Source organism: Ochotona curzoniae, unplaced genomic scaffold (assembly GCF_017591425.1).
Source record: "Ochotona curzoniae isolate NIBS_2020 unplaced genomic scaffold, NIBS_Ocur_1.0 scaffold_3223, whole genome shotgun sequence".
Lineage (NCBI taxonomy): Eukaryota > Metazoa > Chordata > Mammalia > Lagomorpha > Ochotonidae > Ochotona > Ochotona curzoniae.
In genome coordinates, this window is record NW_024467108.1 from 14287514 (window position 1) to 14309721 (window position 22208).

General features: G+C 34.8%; 1 protein-coding gene across 2 annotated transcripts in view; it reads left to right on the forward strand.

Moving 5' to 3' along the window:
* The window catches only part of TMEM135 (transmembrane protein 135), a 203989-nt gene that overhangs the window by 110781 nt on the left and 71000 nt on the right, over window positions 1-22208 (forward strand). For both annotated transcript variants that reach the window (XM_040964366.1, XM_040964365.1), the window contains one exon: window positions 20891-20937. In XM_040964366.1, the coding sequence (XP_040820300.1) occupies window positions 20891-20937 (47 nt within the window). The remainder of the gene's footprint in view (window positions 1-20890; window positions 20938-22208) is intronic.

Below are 22208 nucleotides of genomic sequence, written 5' to 3' on the forward strand. Positions count from 1 at the left end.
AGATTTATATTTGTTACTAATTTTGGTTCAATAAATATTGTCTTAGAAGAGTAAAATAATAAAATAATGGGCTAATAGTTAATTTTTATTTTTGATGGGAAGTAGCTTATCTAATTAATACCTGTCATTGATATAGGCAATCACAGATTTTTCAAATTGATCTGCATATGGCAAATAATGGGAAAGACCAAGCCAAATGTATTTTGTTGAGTTTTGCACTTTCTTAGGATCCATGATGATCAAAATTATGTAACTGTTACTTGGTTTAGTATATAGGTTATTTTATGGTTTATTTTAGTGTTTAACTTTTTAGTTAATATACTTTTTGTTTGGGTTTATAGCAACATTGAGCAGAAAATACAATTTCTATATATCATTCAGTGTTTATACATAAACAGTTTTTATTCCATAGTAGCATTCCATGTTAGAATATTACATTTGTAATAATGCCCCTGCATTGATATGTTATTAGTAGTAGGAATTCATAGTTCGTATTAGAGCTGAATCTTGATATTGTACCTTTTGTAGGTTTTGTTTGCTTCTCTCTCTCTCTTTTTTTACTTATTTATTTGAAAGGTAGAATTACAGAGGGGGATGAGAGAGAGAGAGAGAGAGAGAGAGAGCGCCTCCATCCACTGATTGATTCACTCACCAAAAGGCTGCAGCTGCTAGAGCTGGGCTGCTCCAATGTCAGGAGCCACCATCTTCTTCCTAAGTTTCCTATGTGGATGGCAAGGACACCCAGACTTGGGCATCTTTCACTGCTTTCCCAGGCACGTACAGGGAGCTATACTGGAAGTGGTGTCGCTGTGACTTCAACCAAAGCCGGTATGAGGTGCAGGCAGTGCAGATGTCAGCTTAACCTGATACACCACAATTCTGGCCCTCTAGTATAGCTTTTCACAAATGTGTATAGCACATATATGCATCATCCTGGTATTGTGTAGAGCAGATGAATTTTCCTTGAAGTCTCCTGACTCTATCATTTCATCTTTTTCTCTTCCCAAACAGTTGGCAGCCATTTACCTTTACATTGTCTTCATCATGTAGCTTTTCCCAGAATATGATAAGGAAGAAGCAATGCAGTCTACAGTCTTTTGAGACTGACTTCATTCTCTTAGTAATATGAATGCTTCCATTTCTTATCCTGGCTACTTAGCTTGTTTTTTTTTTTAGTGTAATTTTATGTAATTCCATTGTACTGTTTTAGGTTTTAGGAAGAAAAAGGATGTAAATTTTCTATGTTAGTGCTGTCATTTTAAAAAATTGATTTTAGTTTTGATTTCTCCTAAATGAAACACAATTATACCTAATTGAAAGTAAATAAGACGGGGTGTGCAGAAGTTGCACATTTTCCAAGATCACAGTGCTGAGAGTTATAAATTCAAGATTTGGATCCTGGATAATCTTGGACTTAGTACGTCATCATATCTTTTTTTAAAACATTAATTTATTTTTATTGGAAAGGTAGATTTAAAGAGAGAAAAATCTTCAATCTACTGGTTCACTCGTGAGGTAGCCACAGTGGGTGGAGCTGAGCTGATCTGAAGCCAGGAGCCAGGAGCTTCTTCTGGTCTCCAAGTGAGTGTAGAGTCCCAGGGCTTTGGGCCATTGTCTAGGGCTTTTCCAGGCCATTAGCAGGGAGTAGCATGGGAAGTGGAACAGCCAGGACAGGAATCCGCACACCTAAGGCATCCTGGCAGATGCAGAGCAAGGATTTAGCTACTGAACCATCATGCTTCACCCCCAGTACATCATCATATTTTAAAAAAGAATGTGTATCACTTCTCAGTCTATTGGCTAACACCAAGTGTGGAAAGGAGTATGTAACATATATAAAATCTTACATTTTGTAATTTAAAAAATGTTCTATCCACTGGTTTGTATTCCAAGCCAGCAATAGCCAGAGCTAAGTCACCAAAGCCAGGAGCCTAGAACTTTACCTGGGTCTCCTGGGTGGATGGTAGGGACCCAAGTACTTGTATCATTATCTACTGTATCATGGGTACCAGGATCCTGGGTTGCAAGCAGAGGTTGGACTGCAGCACTCCAATATAGAGTCAAATAAAGGATCTAGACATCCCGAAGGGGCATTGTAGCTGCTCTACTGAAAGTCTGCCTCTTACGTTGTAATTTTACATACAACTTAATTTTCATTTAAATGGATCTCTTTTGAATACTTCAGGTTTCATTAATTTTGTTTGTATGGAAAACAGATTACTTTTGATAAAGAAAATATAAGAAATCTACTGGTTGTTTTTTTTCCCCCTTTTCTGAGGTTTTCACTAGGGTCTTAGTAGCTGCAATTTAAATTTCAGCAGCTTAAATTTTTCATTCAGTACAAGTGTTCTTGGCTTCCATTCTTCACTAATCTTGGGATTATATCTTTCCTGATGTAGTCAGTGAATATAACATGATAATTGTTAAAGTCATTATTAAGAAGCATGCTAGTTGGAGGAGTTAATTCTGTCATATGATGACAGCTAATGTCAACTGCATATTATGAAAGCTCCTGTTTGGAATATGTGAGAAATAAATTTGGTTCATGTTCACCATCCCCTTTTATTCCTCTCGTATTCTGAGAAAACTAGTATTTGAAAAGCAAATTACATCGAAGAATATTGAAAAACTCAGTTTGATAAATATGATAATACTGAATCTGTACTAAGACACCTAGGAACTTTATTTAAGTTAGCATTGAAGATGTATTTTGGATGTATTTTTCTTCAGTGGAATTTGTCATGTGATTATATTTTTACAGACATGGTAAAAGGTTTAAAAACACACGTATACACAGATTTTTGGCTTTTCATTATCATTTGAGTAGCCTGCATTTCTGTTACCTTATACAACCATGAAAGGTATGTGGCAAACTGTTTATAATGGAGTTTTATTAATTTTTATATTATAGGTATACAGTTATACAAATGCACATGTGTAGCACATTGCATAAAAATAACAGTTATACTTTTCTAGCATTGTGCAAATTACTGATGTGGATTTTCTCATGTAGGTTAATATTAACAACCAGTAGAGACTATTAAATTTATTAAAAACTATGGTTTGAAATTAGTTAAATGTGCAATATTGTCCTGCTCTATAAATTTCAAGAACTGTAGTGTCTAAGATTTTATCTTATTTGCAGTTTGATAAGTGAATCCACTTCCATTTCACATGTTCTGGCAAAATACATGCGATTTCTAGGGAGAGACAGAAGACATTACTGCTCACAGCAATTGGGCTTTGATTGTTTCTTGAGTCCCGGTTCTCACAGAGCAAAATGATGCTTGCAGGTGTATTAGGTTCCATTAAAGTAGAAGAACTCTTTGGCTTTAATCTTTTGTAATGGGCAGTTAGCATGTCTACTTTCTTGCTCCAGAACAAGAAACTATTTCTGCCTTCCAAGACAGTTCACTCTATGTAAGTGTTTTTGAGATAGCCCAAAACAAAATATGAGTGTTGCATATAAAATATGCAGATACATGAAGAAAGGACTCTTGCAGAAATGTTGGCCCACACTCATTTGCTACTGGGTCTTTTAACTATTTAAAATGCTCTTCATTGTACTCTCACCTTCAGATAAACACTAAAGAGTATAATTGTTTGATTATGTAGTGGCAATATGTTTAGTTTTTTAAAATGTATTTGGTTACTCGAAAGCAAACGTGAAATATGGAAAGAGGCAGAGTCAGAGAGTGATCTTCCAATTAGTTATTTACTTCCTAAACGCCTTGAAACTTTTTATTGTGCCTAGTGATTTACAAAGGAATAAAGCACAATCTTCTAATGCATATTTTACCCTAAAATAAAACTTGGTTGAATATAATAATTTAGATTCAATTCTGTTCTTGCTCTGTATCTTTTTGTCTTAAACCTATACCACATGTGCCATCCTTCATTATTTTGCAATGAGCTACTGGTCAGAGGATACAGATCTAGGAGGGAGAAATACTTTTGCTTTGGTAACTTCATGTTTTTCACAAGGTGCATGCACGGGACATCACTTTGGCAGATAGGTTTGATAGGATGGGGATTTTTTTTTTTTTTCTACTTGTATGTCTTTGCTTTTCCTGTATCAGTAGATCTATGTCGGTCTATCTGTATTAGTAGTTGTGACTGGACTATAGTAATTTAAAATGTGTTTAATTTTATAATGCTTTATTAAAACCCAGTCCAACTTTGTAATAACATATCCTAAAGTGAGTAAATGACGTGTATCTGGTTTAAAGGGGCCATACTATGCTCCAGATTGTTGGCAAAACTTCAAAAACTTCATCTGAAACTAATATGCAATTTATTAAATGCTGTGATTTAGTTTTCAGTAATGCTAGTAATACTTGTCTGAACATAGTTGATAGAAATTGAGCATTGCAAATATTTTATATAATTAATTTCGCATTACCCTAAGACTGTGGTAAAGGGATGTGACGGTATGTGTAGAACATTCCTGGATTTTTAGTGTATTTGTGTTCTCTTATCAAGTGGTATAAATTACTTCCATAATTGTTGAGAGATGAAGCTCTGTTAAATGGATGCATAAAAATGAATATCACAGTCAAGGCAAACTTCTTAAAAAATATCCATAAAGTAACTTGTAGCAGTGTTGCTAAAAGGCTAATTAGAAATATCTGTGTAAAATATTAGCTTTTAATGTTAATTTAAGCATATTTATTATACACACATACTATAGCTAACCAAAATAACGTGTTTAGTCTACACAAGTTTAATATTTAAAGATATTTTCTCAGGATAACAACAGCTTTAAAGCTGTTATAGTAGGAACAATTATATTGTATACTTTACTTTCAGGTTCAATACTTAGTTTTATTCATTCACTTGTAGTTATGTTTGATGCTTATTAAATTTGAAATTATTTCCAAGCCTGGATTCTTACTTTAATATGTATTTTAATGTTAGTATAATTGGTAGAGACTGTATTGGTCAGACTTGCCCATTCAAAGATTGAATTAAACAAAATTCTCTTCCCAGCCAATTGTGATTCCTAAAATTCCAAAAACACCATATCTAGTCCAGGTACAGTTGACCAGGATAAGTAAGCAACTAAAGTAGTACCTAGCTACCCCTATCATCAGGGATTTTTCTGACTAAACACATTGGCTACTGATACAGAATAGAATGCTAAGGGAATCGGGGACAAAGAATGAGGGGAGAGGATTATGTGGGAAAATGTTTAGATGTAGTGCAGTTCACTTCATTTTGGTTCCTAGAACTGTTTGCTCTGGAACCCTGGGGTTTGGGAAAGGATTCTGAAAACATCACTGAAGATAAATTTCCTTGATGAGTTTTATCTAGATTTGATGAAATTACTAACTCTGCTTCCATATTGCCTTTCTTGTAGTTATTTTGAGACTCTATGGCTCTTGTTCTCTTATTTCCTGTGATAGTTGGTGTGCCTGAAACAGGCTCAACAGACTTTCTAGTGTCCCTGTAGATCCCTCTTTGAGATTCAAGGACCATGTGATTCCAGTTTAATGATTGTAATGTTTTATCATTTAATATTTCCATTAAGCAATAGAGCTGAGCTAATTGAAAGCATAAAAATTCCAAGCTATAGTAGTAATCAACACCATTTATTGAAAGTCATCAGAGTAATGTGATAAATGCTTTACATATATTTGCTTATTTCATTAAGTCTACAAAGAAGCACAGTAAGGTATGCATTTTGGGTCCCATTTTATACATCTAAATCTGAAGTTCATACGGGCTACCTAGTTTGCCCAAGGTCATACACTATAAGGACTTGAACTTCAAAGCTTTAGTTAGTACTTTCAGGAGTAACGCATTACCTATTGGAATATGAAATTTTTATTTGCTGAGATTTGTCATTTCATCTGAATCTATTCTTTATTTTTATTTAGGTATGAACTTTTGAAGCATCCTTAATTCACAGAATATTTTTAAAGCATAATAATGATATTCAGTATGAGGATTTATATCCTTGATCTGATATTCCCAAGCAACTTATATTTGTGGTTTTAGTGAGAACAGTACAATTAAAATGATATTGAAGATAATCAGAAAACGAAACTAGAAGGAAAAATGATACTGTAGAGCTGGGAAAGTTGCAAATACAATTGTAGAATTTCATATTTCTGATCCATTCATTCTGAGCTGATGTACCATTGTATTCTTAAGTTTCTTTCTTTTATCTGTACTCTTTTTAGGTGACTGGTAGAAGAATGTTAGAAAATGGGGAATAACTAACTAGATCTATTTATAAACTGTTGCTTTATATTGAGCTCTTATTTGTAACTATTACCAAGTATGAAATATAATTGGGGTTTTATTGAGGTATTATAGCATGCTAGTTTGTTTATGAAAGGGCTCATTCATCTTAGAGAAGAAAAATCTTGAGTATAATTTTCTAAGTATGGTTTTCTTACAATTACTTCTGGTTGGGTAGAGAATACTGTATTATGATGTAATTGTATATGTGTATGTATTTATGAAATATGATGCTTGATACATAACAGATACTCAAATAGGATTATCAGTTACTGTAGTTGATCAGCATTGATTTTAGATTATAACTTGGAGTTCTGTTTTAGTTTTGTATTCAAATTAACTCCTTGCATTTTTCTTGCCGGTAAGTAGCCATAGATGTGAGAATCTCTTGCCCTATTTGTGAGTCATAAAATTGACTGAAGAAGGGAAATGTCATTATGCTAGAGAATAAAAAATAATTCACAGGTTAGAATAATATTTGAATAAAGTTGGATGTATCAACCATTTTGAGAAAACTTTATTACAGAAGGTATTGTTCATTCAAGAAAAGAAAGAATGAGAAGTTGCATGTAAAGGTTAGTACAGGAATGGTAGATAAAAACCATTTATCAAGAGTATGAATGCCTTGCTTGGATGTAGTTTTACCCAATTATTAGAAACAATAAGTTGTATTAATTTGATGTCATTAGGTACACAAATTTTAATTTATTTTACAGTATGATCCCATGTTGAGAAAGAAATCTTCTGACTACAATATTATGGACCTATCATCCCAGAAAAGTATTCATTGATAAGCTCCTGAGAATGTATAGCTCCCATGGGTGTTCAAAGTCTGTGCTACAAATTTATACAATTTTATAGTTGTCTCTGATAGCTGAATGTCAGAAGGCTTCTTTTGTTTGCTTGCTTTTTCTTTTTTCTTAATTATTATTTTTCACAAAATGGTTCCACTGGTATAAGAATTCCTCCCCCCCATGTGTCCCTTCTGTTTTCTCCCCTATGATTTTAATAGTATAGTCCTTCAGAAACAGTCGCAAATCCAGCTTTCTGTTATTTAAGGGTATCATGGCATTGTAGATATAGACAATGGTAGATAGTCTAGTGTCCTATTGTCAAGATATAGAATCCTCCTTTTATTTAGGAATAGAGATGCATAATGCAATGTATTTTCATTTCTGCATATGCTGGTCTCCATTATACAGTTTATCTATGAGAATATTTTAAATAAGGTTGCTTGGGCCCGGCATGGTAGCCTAGTGCTTAAAGTCCTCACCTTACATGCACCAGGATCCCATATGGGTGCCGGTTTTAATCCCAGTGGCCCCACTTCCCATCCAGCTCCCTGCTTGTGGCCTGAGAAAGCTGTCGAGGATGGCCCAAGGCCTTGGGACCTTGCACCCTCATGGGAGACCTAGAAGAGGCTCTGGGTTACTGGCTTCAGATTGGCACAGCTCCGGCCGTTGCAGGTGCTTGGGGAGCGAATCAGTGGACAGAAAATCTTCCTCTCTGTCTCTCCTCCTCTCTGTATATCTGACTTTCTGATAAAAATAAAATAAATCTTTTTTAAAAATAAGATAGTTTAAAAATGATTCCTTTTTATGAGTACTTTGAACTTTTTCTGTAGTTTAGCAGTAATTATGGTCATTGCTGACTGTCATGATATTTGAGTTATTTATTTGAAGGACAGATTTGCAGAGAGAAAGAGATAGAAACAGATCTTCCACTTACTGGTTCACTCTCCAAATGGCCACAATGGCCAGGGCTGAGCCAGGCTGAAAAGCTAGGAGCTTCTTCTGAATCTCTTGTGTGGGTGCAGAGGCCCAAGTACTTGGGCCATCCTCCAGTGCTGTCTCATACATTAGTAGGGAGCTGGATAAGAAGTGGAGTAGCTGGGTCAGGAACCAGCACCCATATAGGATGCAAGCGTTGCAGGCAGCAGCTTAAGTCAGTACACCACAGTGCTAATCCCAAGTCTTAATTGTTTAATTCCAAAGTTCTCTGAGAACATGAAAAGGATTTTACTCCTATTCTAGATTTGATGACTCTAATTTAGTGTAGCACTGGTAGAGATCTGTGGGGTCTCTGAGTGATCTTCTTTTGTTAGCGTTCCAGTGAAAGTATCCTTTTTTCAGTTTTCTGTGTAGCCATGCCTACTTTACAGTTTCATTAGTGCATAACAGTTTCCCTGGTAGACAGGAGAATTGAGTTGTAGGATTTGTGGTAGTTACGCTAAAGCCTTATTGGCAGAAGCCCTCCAGCTCTAGGCTATGCGATAGATTGAGTGACTGCAAATTTTCTTTAAGGAGAACGCCTTACCTGTTTAAGTCAGGTTCTATAACACTTTTTGGGGGGTGGAGGAGCTACAGTGCTAGATTGTGAGGTATGTATATATATTAGTAATTATAGTGTTTGCTTAATTAGCTGATCCTCTTTTGAATATTTTTGGAAAAGATTTCCACCTAGATTACATCACTGTGGAATGTTAAGGGAAGGAAAGATTGATGCTGTGATTGACTTAAGGCAGAGTTTCTCCGGCTGTAATAACAGGTTAGTTACGAGATCTTTCTCAGCCAAAATTTTTAATAAAGTTTAGGGAAAAGGTGTAAATCAGTAGCAGACATTTCATGCAGTGGTTACCACACCATTTGGGATATCAGAATTCTGTAATCTCTGGGGTTCAAGTGCTAACAGATCTTATTCCAGCTTCATTCTAATGCACATCCTAATATGTGTCAGATGATGGTTAAAGTACTTGGGGGGAGCTTGATTGTTTTGGGGTCCCCTGGCTTTGACTTGGCCCCACCCTGAACCAGTGGATGGGAACTCTCTGCTTCTGAAATTAAAAGAAAAAAAATTGTTAAATTATTTATAAAAGGTATCATACATTCTCCTTAATTGGAGCATTTCAGACATCTTAGTTTTTTTTTTATTATTAGCTATTACTGTTGTCCAAGTGTTTGGTAATACAATAAGATTTACACATTTAGAATTTATCAAATTAGGTAGGGCTCAGGCCCAGCATGGTAGCGCAGTGGTTAAGGTCCTCGCCTTGCATGCCCGGGATCCCATATGGGCGCTGGTTCTGATCCCCAGCAGCCCCGCTTCCCATCCAGCTCCCTGCCTGTGGCCTGGGAAAGCAGTCTAGGACAGTCCCTTCACCCGCGTGGGAGACCCAGAAGAGGCTCCTGGCTTCGGATCGGCATAGCATCGGCCGTTTCGCTCACTTGGGAGTGAATCATCGGACGGAAGATCTTCCTCTCTGTCTCTCCTCTGTGTATATCCGCCTTTCCAATCAAAATAATAAAAAATAAATCTTTAAAAAAATTAGGTAGGGCTCTTTTTTCTACATTAAATGATCTCTAGATGAGTATCAATTATAATTTTGCCTATTACAATCTATTATTTAATAAATTGGTTCAAAATCTTGAGGCTCTTTAACAGCAACAATTTTCTTTGCTTTTGATTCTCTAGTTCATTTGCTCATCTTAGAATAACTAACATAGGTATAGTCATTCAGTATCTTCTTTAAGATTGTGTGTTAAGTTGGGCATTGATTTCTCTGTCTTTGTTGCTTCTTTGACTGGCTCTAGTTTTAGGTAACAATCTGAGTGTTGCAAGAGATAAGAGAGGGACCACAGGATAGGAAATCAAATAGGGTAATTTTTGCTGCTTTACTAGTGAACAGGTCACCAAGCCAGTTAAGATCAGGAAGGGAATTAGTCAGTATCGCAGTCTTCAGGAGGACAACAGAGTTACCTGTCATGGGAGTATGCATACAAGGATTTGGGAAATTGTTGTAACCACGTTTGCAGTGTATCATTCTTACGAACTTTATACTATTTTTTCCTTTCAGCTATGATGCTTTATTAGTTTTATTTCTTACTCTAGCTTACTTTCTCTTTCTTCTCTGTGCTGAATTTTGCTGCTGTACTTTAATAAACAACTTATCCTGTATTGCCGAAATGAAATGAAAGCTAAGAATCATCTTGTGGAAGGATTTATAGTCTACTACAGATTAAATACATGATTATTGTGGAATATTGTTACCACTTTTAAAAATAAAGACTGGAAGGAGCAGTCTTACTCTACTGTGTGGGCATTTATGTGTGCAGCTGAGTGCATGTGTGTGAGAGTATGTTTGGGTACCAAGAAAGTGTTTTCCTAGATGGTCTTTGTGTTTTTCCAAGTTGCAGAGACTACCAGGAACTATTGTCTGATATAGTGTGTGAGACCGAGAAGGCCCACAAGCTGCCTTGCCTGAATTCACTTGCAGCATTCCTCCATTAGTTTGTTTTACCTTAGTTTTATTTTTTTAAGTATGTTTTTATACAAAAGCGTTTTTTGTCTGAAGCACAAATTTAAAAGTCTGATTTTAGGTTATTGGATGTGTGTTCTAGCTGAGTTTGGAGTATATAAGGTTAATTTACAGTTAAAACCCAAATGATCTAAAATCTCATAAAAATATTTTTGCCTTAAGCCCATTATAAGACGTATTTCCCAAATGGGGAACTTAAATGCTTAAATTTTATCAGATACTTTAAAGTACTTTAAAATATATTTTGGAAAATAAGAATGCCAAATTTAGAGCATAAATTACACACAAAATAAAATAAAAAGCAAAATAAAAAGGGTTTCAGTATGTTGAGAGAGACATATCATTGAATCTGCCAGTGAGTGAGTGGATCTTTCAAAAAGCTAAAAATTATGTTAATACCTAATTGATTACCTAAATGAAACGGAAATATTGTTTAAAAATGTACTTGTAAGGTACAGCCTTCTGTAACAAAAATTTAAATTTTAAAGCGTGTTTCTAAATATTGCTCTAAGTGCATGTGTTATCTGAGCCTGGGCCAGAGTGCAGTTGGGGAAATAGCTCAGTACCTTCTACACCATCATTGATGGCTTAGATGACTGTTTGATCATTTGCTATATCGAAAGTTAATTGTAATTCTTTCTGTAACTGTGATCTGCAGAGGGATCAAAGCATTAAAGGTTATTATATTGTAGCTGAAGTATGGGCTTGTGAAAAAATGATTAATTTTCTTTGCATTTAGAAATTTATGAGTAGATTTTTAGATAGGTAAGGAGATTTGATCAGTATAGCTTTTATGGTCATTACTGAAAAATTCATATGGATAGTTCTCAGGGTTTGTGTGAGAATTTCAAGTCTGTCAGCTTTTTCTTGGAAAATTTGTACTCATTTGAAAATATATTCAGAAATGTTTGGAGTAAAAACTGTGGCATGTTTCATTGCTGTCACTAGCTGCCACTGGTGGGCACAGCAAGAGTCCATCCGTGGGGAGAAGTCAGGTTGGTTCTAAACATCCTGCAGTACGGTGGAACTCTGCAACTCCTCTCCGTCCCCCAGCAGCAAAGAATTCTCTGCTCCAAAGTGTCACTTATGCTGAGCTTAAGAAGTTTAGCTGCAGAGCTTTCATTTTGTGTGTTATCTGATGGTGATCTTATTCTTAAAACCACTCTGCTCCTATATTTATTAGGTCAGAAAATACTTTCCTTGGCCAAAGTGTGACTTGTTTTCAATGAACTCTTGGCATGCCCATCACACATGAGTTGTAACATCTCATAAGCCCCAGAATCTGCCTTTGTACAATCCTTCTGGAGCTATCCAATAAGAACTCACAGTCTCCTTAGGTCTAGTTATTGCAGCTACTATTTTTTCAATATGTATTCTCTGTTACCTTGATAGTTTGAAACACAAATATACCAACTGACAATGATATGATACTTTGTGTATAGTAATAATACCTGCCTTTTTAATGATTCATGGTGCCTTCTGGAAACTTAGAAGGTTCCAATTGTATATGAAGAGGGAGGTAAATATGTTCCATTACTTACAAGGGTTTGCTTGCAGAAAAATCTATGCTCACTTGATTAAATTAAGACCATGTGATTCCTGGATAATGACTATTCGAGATTATTGAAGTAAAAATTCAGTCATTAGAATTGTTTATATTCATTTTATGTATCTAATTAGAGGTAGATTAAAATCTCAGTGGAAATAATTTTGAGTACTTAAAATTATTTCCTAAAAAGGATATATAGCCCCCCACTCCCAAGGAGTACACTTTAATTTTCTGGGGATGTATTACTCTGCTAGGTCTACTGTAATAAATATACCACCAGATCCTAATTCTATTTATAACAGAAATGTATTTTTTTCCACAGTTCTAGAGTTTTAAAAGTTTGTAATCAGGGTATTGTCAGGATTGGATTCTAGTGAGGCATACTACACACACTCCCACATGCTTTAGAAAGTTTATGGAAAATAAAATAAAAGGAATTTATTCTGGTGAAAATGTTTAAGAATTTCTGTATATGGGATAATCTTCCAAAAAGTTCATGAAAAAGGCTTATTATGAAAAAAAAAACCTGTGAATTAAAATATTTGAGCCAAAATAAACTTATCTTTTAACTCTATTTTCTGTAGGCTTTTTAACATTGTCTTGTGAATGTGTTCTGAGTAATCAAGTAATAATTTTGCATTGGTTTTTGGTTGCCTATAAGCAAATTGCTCTGATATTGTGGTTTGTAGTTCAGTGAAATAACACTGAAAAGATTCATGTGTCATTATATTGTAGTATATGATGGGGAAATTTGTTTTTCTAGTCATTCATTCTGTACTTGGTGCTAAGTACTAAGTATATTTAATTGCAGAATTTGTTTTTACTTAGGTTGGTCTTCGCTTGTAAAGTTTTAGGCTCTAATAAAAAATTTAAAGCAGAATAATTAGCAATATGTTCAGTATTTTAGTGTTTAGCTTTCATTAAAAAATGATCATTTTGCCTGCTTTTCTTTTCATAAAAATGAAATCATGCTCCTACAATCCCTGTTTATACTTGCGCTGCTAACTTGATTAAATGAAGAAGTGTATGCTTAGGATAGCTCGGACCCTGCCACAGTGTATACCAGGAACCACCTGCCTTCCTTCAGGGTGTTTTCTATTAAAGTACTAATCAGACTATTGTGAAAGACAGAATTTTCATGTGAACATTTTGGCTAATATATACACAAAACGCTTTTGGGCCATGCCCTAATGTTTCATGTACTAAAAAGAGTGCATTGAGAAATAATCTTCAGAATCTTGCAGCTCTCACCCCCAATTAGTCTGGTTTATTGTTACTAATTAAATTTTCAAGACTGAGAAAGCCAAGTCATATCAGTTTCAAAGTGCCTTGAGTGTAACTCTGGTTCTTATTCTGTCTCACTAGCCATCTTACCAGCATGATGCTAGAAAGCTGCCTGCTCAGCTCTGGTGCTATGAGATATGCTCTTTCTAACTATGTGTGTGCAGGCAACATTGGTGTTTCGACATGGTGTTTCACAAATATCTGAGGGGGAATGGTGTGCTGTGACTTGTGCAGTGTTAGGTTGAATTGGCTTTATCTTCCTGTACTCTCAAATAGCCTTGAAATTAAAGAAAACAGATGAGACAAGTAAGTCTAGAATTTATACGAGTAACTAAAAATTGATCTTTTGAATTTAACTATGTAATATACATTCTTCATGTCTCTGTGTCTAATCACCTTTAATAGATCTTTATGAAGTATAACCTAGAGTAAGTATAATTCACATTATTGTTTTCTAAATAGAAGTTTGCATGAATATATTAATAAATTAGTACAGGAAAAGTAAGATGAAACTCTGCAATGAATGCCATTGCAACAGAAAAGACTGCCAACATTAATTATGCTACAATCATGGGCAAGTTTAGGAAAACCTTTGACCTGTTTTTGCATGATTTTCAGTGACATATCCTAGAGAAATGACAATTTCTATTCATCAGAGTTTGTAGTTATCAGCTTGTAAATATAGTGAAGGGACTAAAATATTATATGAGGGTCACATTCTTCTTTTGAGTCCCCCAGTTCACTTAGATGAACACATTGTGAAAAACAAGGAAGGTAGAGACTATGCTCCAATCTGAGAGTACATTCTCTTGACTTTATTTAGAAAGTTCAGGCAGTGATTTTCTTCAGTAAGAGAATTACAGAAAGAGTACTATGCATATTATTCTATTTGTTTGCATGTATATTAAATATGGACTTTATCATTACAAGCATAATGTTTAGGGGCAAAATGTTTGTATAAACACTTCCACGTATTAGTGTTAAAATTTTGCTTTAGATTTTTAAGCTGGCAGATCCTTGTATGCAGTTTAGGTCATGTGGACGAGATTCACCCTTGACAATTTCATACAAGATCATTTCAAATTTCATAAAAGCTCTTGACCGCATGCTAGTAGAATATAAAGTTGGAGAGAGACTTCTGTAATAGAAATAACCCCTAGTCGTTGAATGTCTATCTTTTCTTTAATCAATTTGGAATCCGTACTAAGAGCCCATCTTAGGTAAATGTGATTTTACAGTTTATTAAGTTTTAGTTCAGGTTTTTCTTAATTCATTTGTACTATAATTTTAAAACTAAATTCGCATTTGCTTTCTTCTCATTGTCTTAAATGGATTAATATTGAGCAAAATTGTTTTGGTATTTTAAAAAAATAATGGTTGAACTGGCATTTGGTCTAGCAATGAGGATGCTGTTATCCAATATTGGAGTGCTTGTTCAAGTTCTGGACCACTCCCAATCCCAGTTTAATGTCATTCAGCACACTTAGGAGGAGCTTGGTGGTTCCTGCTCTACTGCCACCTCTGTGCTGATCTGGATTAAATTCCTGGCTCTGGATTTTGGCCAGGCCCAACCCTATCTATTGTGGGCACTTTGAAAGTGCTTCCATAGGCAAAAACTCTAAAATCTCTCTCCCACTCTCTGCATCACAAGTTAAATAATTATTTAAAAATGCATAGTAGTTCGAATTATTCTTTAGCCTGCTTGTAAACTGTTATAAATACCCTTTAAAACATTTATTTCATTTTATATGGAAGGCAGAGACCAAGATCATGCATCATCTGGGTTACCCCTCAAATGCCCACATACATGGCTAAGCCACGTCAAAACAAGGAGTCCAGAAGTTAATCCAGGTCTCCGTTCTGGCAGGCTGGAACCCAGTTACCTCAGCCAACGTCTGATCACTCCCAGTGTGCACATTACCAGAAAAAAACAACAACAAAAAAAGTGGCTGCAGTGGCAGGAACTGAACCAATCGGAAGCAAGTAGCCCAGAGCCTCTTCTGGATCTCCCACCCGGGTGCAGAGTCCCAATGCTTTGGGCCGTCCTCAACTGCTTCCCCAGGCCACAAGCAGGGAGCTAGGTGGGAAGTGGGGCCACTGGGGTTAGAACCAGCGCCCATATGGGATCCTGGCGCATGCAAGGAGAGGACTTTAACCACTACGCTATCGCGCTGGGCCCTCTAATAGGCTTTAAAATGATTCCTGTGTATTTATTGTAAACTTTTGCATCTTAACATGCTGAAAAACATCTTTACCAGGTGTTGTTCATACTAAGCCATGTTATTTTCTAACCATATCTGACTATTTTAACGACTTAGACACATTCATATATAGTGTTTTTTTTCTGTTATTGCCTTGAAAATGCTTAGTTTTTATATAATTTTATGAGATGTAGTGATAATAGTAATAATATGCAGATTTTCTTGAAAATTTTATAAGGTCTATAGCAGGAAGCAGTGTATGTGAATCTGTCACTCTGCCAAGTCTTTCCAGAGAGAACAGTATCAGCTGGATGAACTTTCCTCTTTGTTATACTGTCAGTGCCCTCTTGTTCTTTGGTTTGCTATATTATTAAATTCCCTTTACCTGATATCTTTTATGTTACCACTCATATTTTTGGTGTCAGCTGCAATGCTGGTATCTCATAGATGTGGTTTGAGTTCTGGTTGCTCCACATCTGATCTAGCTGATGCACTACTAATGCACTTGAGAGGACAACAGAAGGTCCCAGCAGTTGAGCCTCTGCACCCATATTGGAGACTGAGAAGAAACTCCTGGATTCTGGCTTTGAGCTGGCCTAATCTTGGCTGTTGCAACCATTTTGGAGTAAACCAGTATATGTAAGATCTGTTTCTGTCTGTCCCTCGACTTCTGTAACTCTGCATTTCAATTATTTTATTTTATTAAGATTATTTTTATGTACTTAAAAAGCAGAGAGAGGTAGACAGAGAGAGAGAGAGAGAAAGAGAAAGAGGGAGAATTTTTACCTTCAGTTCATCCCACAATGGCTGCATCAGTCTGCTCTAAGCCAATCTGAAAGGAGCTAAGTGCTTGACCACTTCCTGACACCTCCCTGGGTGCATATTATCAAGAAACTGCAAATGCAAGCACAGCACATCCTGGATCCCAGCATTCTGACACGAGATGCAACAATGTCATTATGTCACCCACTGTATGAAATGCCCACTTCTCAAGTGTTTTTAAATTTAGAACCAAAAAGTATTAGATGACCTTGTAAGTTCTAAGTTGTGTGACATCTCTCAAATTTTTTATTTTTATTTATTTTTTTCCTTCTATTTTCTTCTTAATTTTATGATACAGTTGCGTAGGTTCTGGGATTTCCCTTTTGTTTTTAAACAATGGTTTTTAAGATCCCGGATTATAAGCACTGTAGTACAGGGATTCCTGGGGTATAGGAATCAAGTGAAATGATCCTCACCATGCTGTACTTTACTACCTTGCTAAAATTTCCAGGCATGGGTGAAAAGGCAATCATTTAGAGAAAAGACAAAGAATTTTCTGAATTGAAATAAATTGAAAGTATGGCAGATCATGCTGGATGAAGTTCACAGAACAGAGAAAAATTATCAGCTGATGAGGGATTAGGCGGTCTGTGTGAGGCAATGTCTACACACCAAGGAAAGAGTGGCTTGAGAGATTAGTAATTCTTCACTAAGCACTTGGCGTTTAGTCTGGAGTGGGAATACTGTCTGTTCCTGTTAAGAAGAAATATTTGATGAAATGAAGGACAAATTTTTTTAACTTTAGTGGAAATCAAAACCTACAGATCCACGACACTCAATGAAACTCTAGTAGAAGAAAAAAAATGACAGTGACCCCAAGTGCATCATAATCACTTTGTGAAAAGATTACAATTGTATTTTGAGACACTGAAATAAATTCATTAAGCCAAGGTCTCTTTAAAACAAAGCATGTTTTTCAGGCATACATCTTTTAAAAAAATGATTGATGTATAGTGGTGACCTTATTTTTGTGTGTGTGAGTGTATGTAATAGATAACAACAATAGCAAAAATGTCTGGAGGAGACTTACACTTCTGTAAGATTTTTACACTTGTATTAAGTGTTATGATATAATTTGAATGTATAGTTTAATAATTTAAAGATGTGTATTATAGCCCTGAAACCAAGACAGAAACTGGAATTATTAGAAAAAAAAAAAGCAACAACAACTGTTCAATTCAACCTAAAAAGGCAGGAAGGAGGAAAAAATAAGCAAAGAAAATAGAAAGGTGATAGATTTAAATCTAAACATATCAATTATAGAAACAATCTGCAATCAAGAGCCACAAATTTTCAGATTTGCTTATAAAAAGCAATAATTTACATGTTGCCCACAAATAACCTCAACTAAAAGCCCTTTTCAGTTAAAAGTAAAACTAATATTAAACAAAAGAAAGTTGGAAACATTCTCAAACCATTAATGAGAGGATCCTATAAATGACTGTTTTATGTGGTGAATATGTGCATTATCTTGATTCTGGTAATGATTTTTTGAATTTTTTTGACCTCTATGTCAAAAGTCATCAATTTTTAATCTTAATTACAGGCAGTTTAAATTAACTGTATCTCACTAGAATTCCTAAAGCATTTAAGTAGCTCCAAGTGACCAGCAGCTGCAGTATTGTATTGTGGAATACAAAATACAGTATTGGGCTGTAGGGTGTAAATTATCATTTAGGTTCTCAGGATCCAAGTTTATATATATAATACATATATATATAATCATATATGTATGACATATATTTATGATTATTTTGAGGTTCCTAAATTTTAGCTTTAAACTTATTTAATTTCAAATATGGAGAAAATATCCTTCATTATTTAACTTCATATTTACATTTACTTATAAAAGCACTTTGCGGTGAAAAAAATAAAATAAAAAATAGATACATAAGAAGAAAAAAAGCACTTTGCTAAACCCCTATGATAAATAAGCCATTACAGTTAATTTTCAAAACTTTAAAAAATTTACTTAGCTAGAAGTGAAGTCCTTTCCTTAGCATCCTTCAGTAACACAATGCTAAACACGTTTTGCATTCTGTCTATCTTTCTTGACTAAAACCAGAATCCTTGCAGTGGCTTTGTGGATATGGTTCCCTGGGTTATCCCCTCATCTGTTCAGTCCCATTGCTCATGTTTCTATTTCCTTGACCTCTTTGCATACAGCAATAATCTGTTCCCCTATCCCTCCTCTTTGTAAGGTTCATTTTACTTTTATTTGCAAGGCAGAGTTACAAAAAGGAGAGACTGAATCCTCCTCCATCCGCTGGTTCACTCCCCAAGTGGCCACAGTGGCAGGAGCTGAGCAGCTATGAAGCTGGGTGTGCCAGCATCATAGGCAGAAGTTTAACCAATACACTATGTCACCAGCCCCTTATCTATTGTTCTTTGCCTCCAAAATTCTTATGTCAGCATGTCTAATACTGGTTTTGTTTGTTTTTAATATTTTCTCACTTAACTTAGAAGATAAGTGGATCATTTCCACAAGGGGAAGTCAATGTTCTGTACTCTTGTCTGAAATGGTCTGTGGTGTATAGAGTTTTCATAAATATATCTTGAATTAATTGATCCATTGTTCTTTAATGATCCTTTTCAATGATCTTTAGTTTTGGTATAGTGTGTAAGGCTCGAACATAGCAACATTTTGAGGGAAAAAGACTTTGGACATTTAGAGTTGGTGAAAAGTAGGGGAAATATTTGTGAGACTGTTTTAGAGAATTTTAAAAAAATGATTTACTTATTTTTCTTGAAAGTTGGAGTCCGAGAAAGAGATAGAAGAGAGAGAGAAAAGGAGAGAGAATGCTCCCTGCAAAGGGTCACAGTGTCCAGAATTGAACCATTCTGAAGCCAGGGGCCAGGAAATTCTACTAGGTCTTGCATATGGGTGCAGGGGCCAAAGTCCTTGGACCGTCCTCTGCTGCTCTCCCAGATCATCAGTGGGGAGCTAGATCAGAAGTGGAGCAGCCAGCTCTAGAACTGATACCCATATGGAATGCCAGCACCATAGGCAGTGGATTAGGTGCAGCCTTGAGAAATTTTTGAGTAGGGGTTGCAAGAGAGATATTGATTAATATAGAGGAAACCCCAGGGAATGAACATCTAGCATTGTCTGTTGGGGATACAATGGCAGTGAAATTAAAGAAAAAGAGACCTTTCCTGATCATGTGTGTATGTGTGTGTTTAAATTAAAAGCAAAGTAAGTAGGATGTGTTCTTGCAGGTGAGGGAAAAAAAGGACACAGTTACTTGGACTTTATAAAAGACTACTCAAAAATGAAAAAATACCCTAAATGATTAAAGTTACACTTGTAAAAATAGTAAAATGAATCTTGAATATCAGGGATAGGGTAACTTTTAAAATCAATGATAAAGAGGGAAGGCTATAAGAAGGAAGAGAGAAGGGAGCAGACTGTATTGGTTAGAGATTTTAAATATGATATGATACTCATAAATACATGTAATATTTGACAATTGACTTTGTCCTCTTAGTTATCTCATTTATGTATTTCTGGTTCATTTGTGCTATACTACTTGTTTATGATACTTAGCTTGGGCAAAGACAACAAACTTGTGAAGTTAGATAGAAAATTTTTAAGAAAGTAGTCTAGAAAATATTTGTTGGGAATAGCAAACTACTGTTTTATACCTTTTCCTTTTTGTTGTTCTTATGCTCAGACTTGAAAGTTGATTTTTCCTTTCCTATTGTCCAATATGAGGTTGTGGACAGTCTTACTGCTTAATTCAAACTGTTGTTGTTAATATAAAAATCCATTATGCAACTTCCATTTTATGGATTTAGAAACAGTAGTCTAGGGATCTGCTTTGTTGACATAGCTAGTCTGTTAGTCAGGTCTGTGATTCTGGATTCCTTCCACGTTCCCTGGTAGCATGTTGAATTTATTATGGTTTTGAGGAAAGCTTCTTCAATTAGGATTTATTGTATGGTTTTTGCATGCTTTTAAAAAACTTTAAAACTGGTTACTCTGTATTCCATGAAGAATGATTACATTTTAATGAACATTTCCTGCAAATTAGAATTGATTGGTAGCTACATTGTCTTTTACACTAAAATGTACTTGATAGAATAGTAATAAGTTTTCCCATTCATTCACTGACTTGATTGTAACAAATATTATCCTCATTCTAAATCACTTGCTTTTTCAGCCATTCTAATAAGCCAAGCTAAAAAATTGTTTCTTTCCTGAATTTTTTTTACTTACTCTTCCATCCTAACTTGTGTGTTTATGTACATATATTTATCTTTATATAACACATGTGCATAAATATTTGTAATGGTAACAGTGTATTATCACCTGACTGATTATTTGAAAAGTTAGAGAACATAATATGAGCTTGACTAATATTTTGTATCTTTTTGCTTATTTTTAAAATTGTTTGTCTTTTTCTTTTATTAGTTACAAAATAATGTTATCATTATTCTTTTGAAAGTAATGTATTTTTTTTGTTTCTGTAGGTTCTTTTGTTCTGCATCACAGCTGCCATGTACATGTTCTTTTTCAGGTATGTTGTGTAATCCCTACCTATTTTAACCCTAAAAATAGTTTCCCTTAGCAATGTTTTCATCAACCATGACACTAAAGTGAAATTATTATTTCAGCAATTATTTCATACAAATGATATATTTTTCCTCTGTAGATATCACAGATATGAGAGGTCAATCTTTTTTGAGGAGAAAAAAGAATGAGAGAGGGAAAGATGTACTCACCTTTGCCCTATTCTATTTAAAGATTCATCTTAAAAAGTTGACTTTGTTCAGATTCTAATAAATAAGTTTTTATTTTTTGCATATTGGTCTTAAATTTCCTTTACTCTCATTAAATTTAAATGAGAAAAATTATAGCAAGACTGTATTTATGCTTTTTGCCATGGCATACTAATTATAATCTATAAAATACTGTTTGTACATAATATGAAGTTAAAAATTTTTGTGAAATATGGTCTCTGAGCAATGTGGGGGATAGGAGTAGGATAACTCAAGATTTAAATTCCATTAAAAAGGTGTTGCTCATCTTCATATAACCACAGATCTGGGAGAATATGATTTTCAATTAGGATGAGTCTACTATTTCATTGTCATTGAAACAAATTGCATTTATTTTATTCTTACTTTACTCATTTAAATAAATCATGATTTTCCTGCATCTAAGCAACATTCAGTCATAGCAAGAAGGTACTAGGTTTTAGTATTTAAAAACTTCACTTAAACAACAAAGGCAATTAAGGAGTTTTAGAAAGGTATATTTGGTTGACATCATGTATCTTTTTAAATATAAGGCAATTCATGCACACCAGAATTTTTAAGCCATGTGTTTCCTACCAGAACATGCTTGATAAGGCAAAATAATGCAACTTAGTGCTTTTTTAACTTTTTATTTTTTAGTTCTTCTAAAATAATAATAATAACAATTATTAATAATAATTATTATCTCTGTATCATTATAGCAGTATAGTACTTCACAAACAGTCACATGTCCATCAATCCGTTGTGTAAGTGTATCTTTACATTTTAGGTATGGGCAATGGCAGAGCATCCAGAATCCTATTGTTAAGATGTATTTAACAGTTTCTTTGGGAATCCATGTTTGATTTGGATGTAGAGATGCATACTGCATTGCATCTTCACAACTGGATATGATAGTCTCTATTACAGTTACTATACATCCCCTTAAAAGAAAAGCCATAAAGCAAAATCAGCAACAGGAAGATGTTTTGACTTTTTAAAAAAGATTATCAGCAAGAATAAAATGGTGATGATGCTGGCTTTATTCATT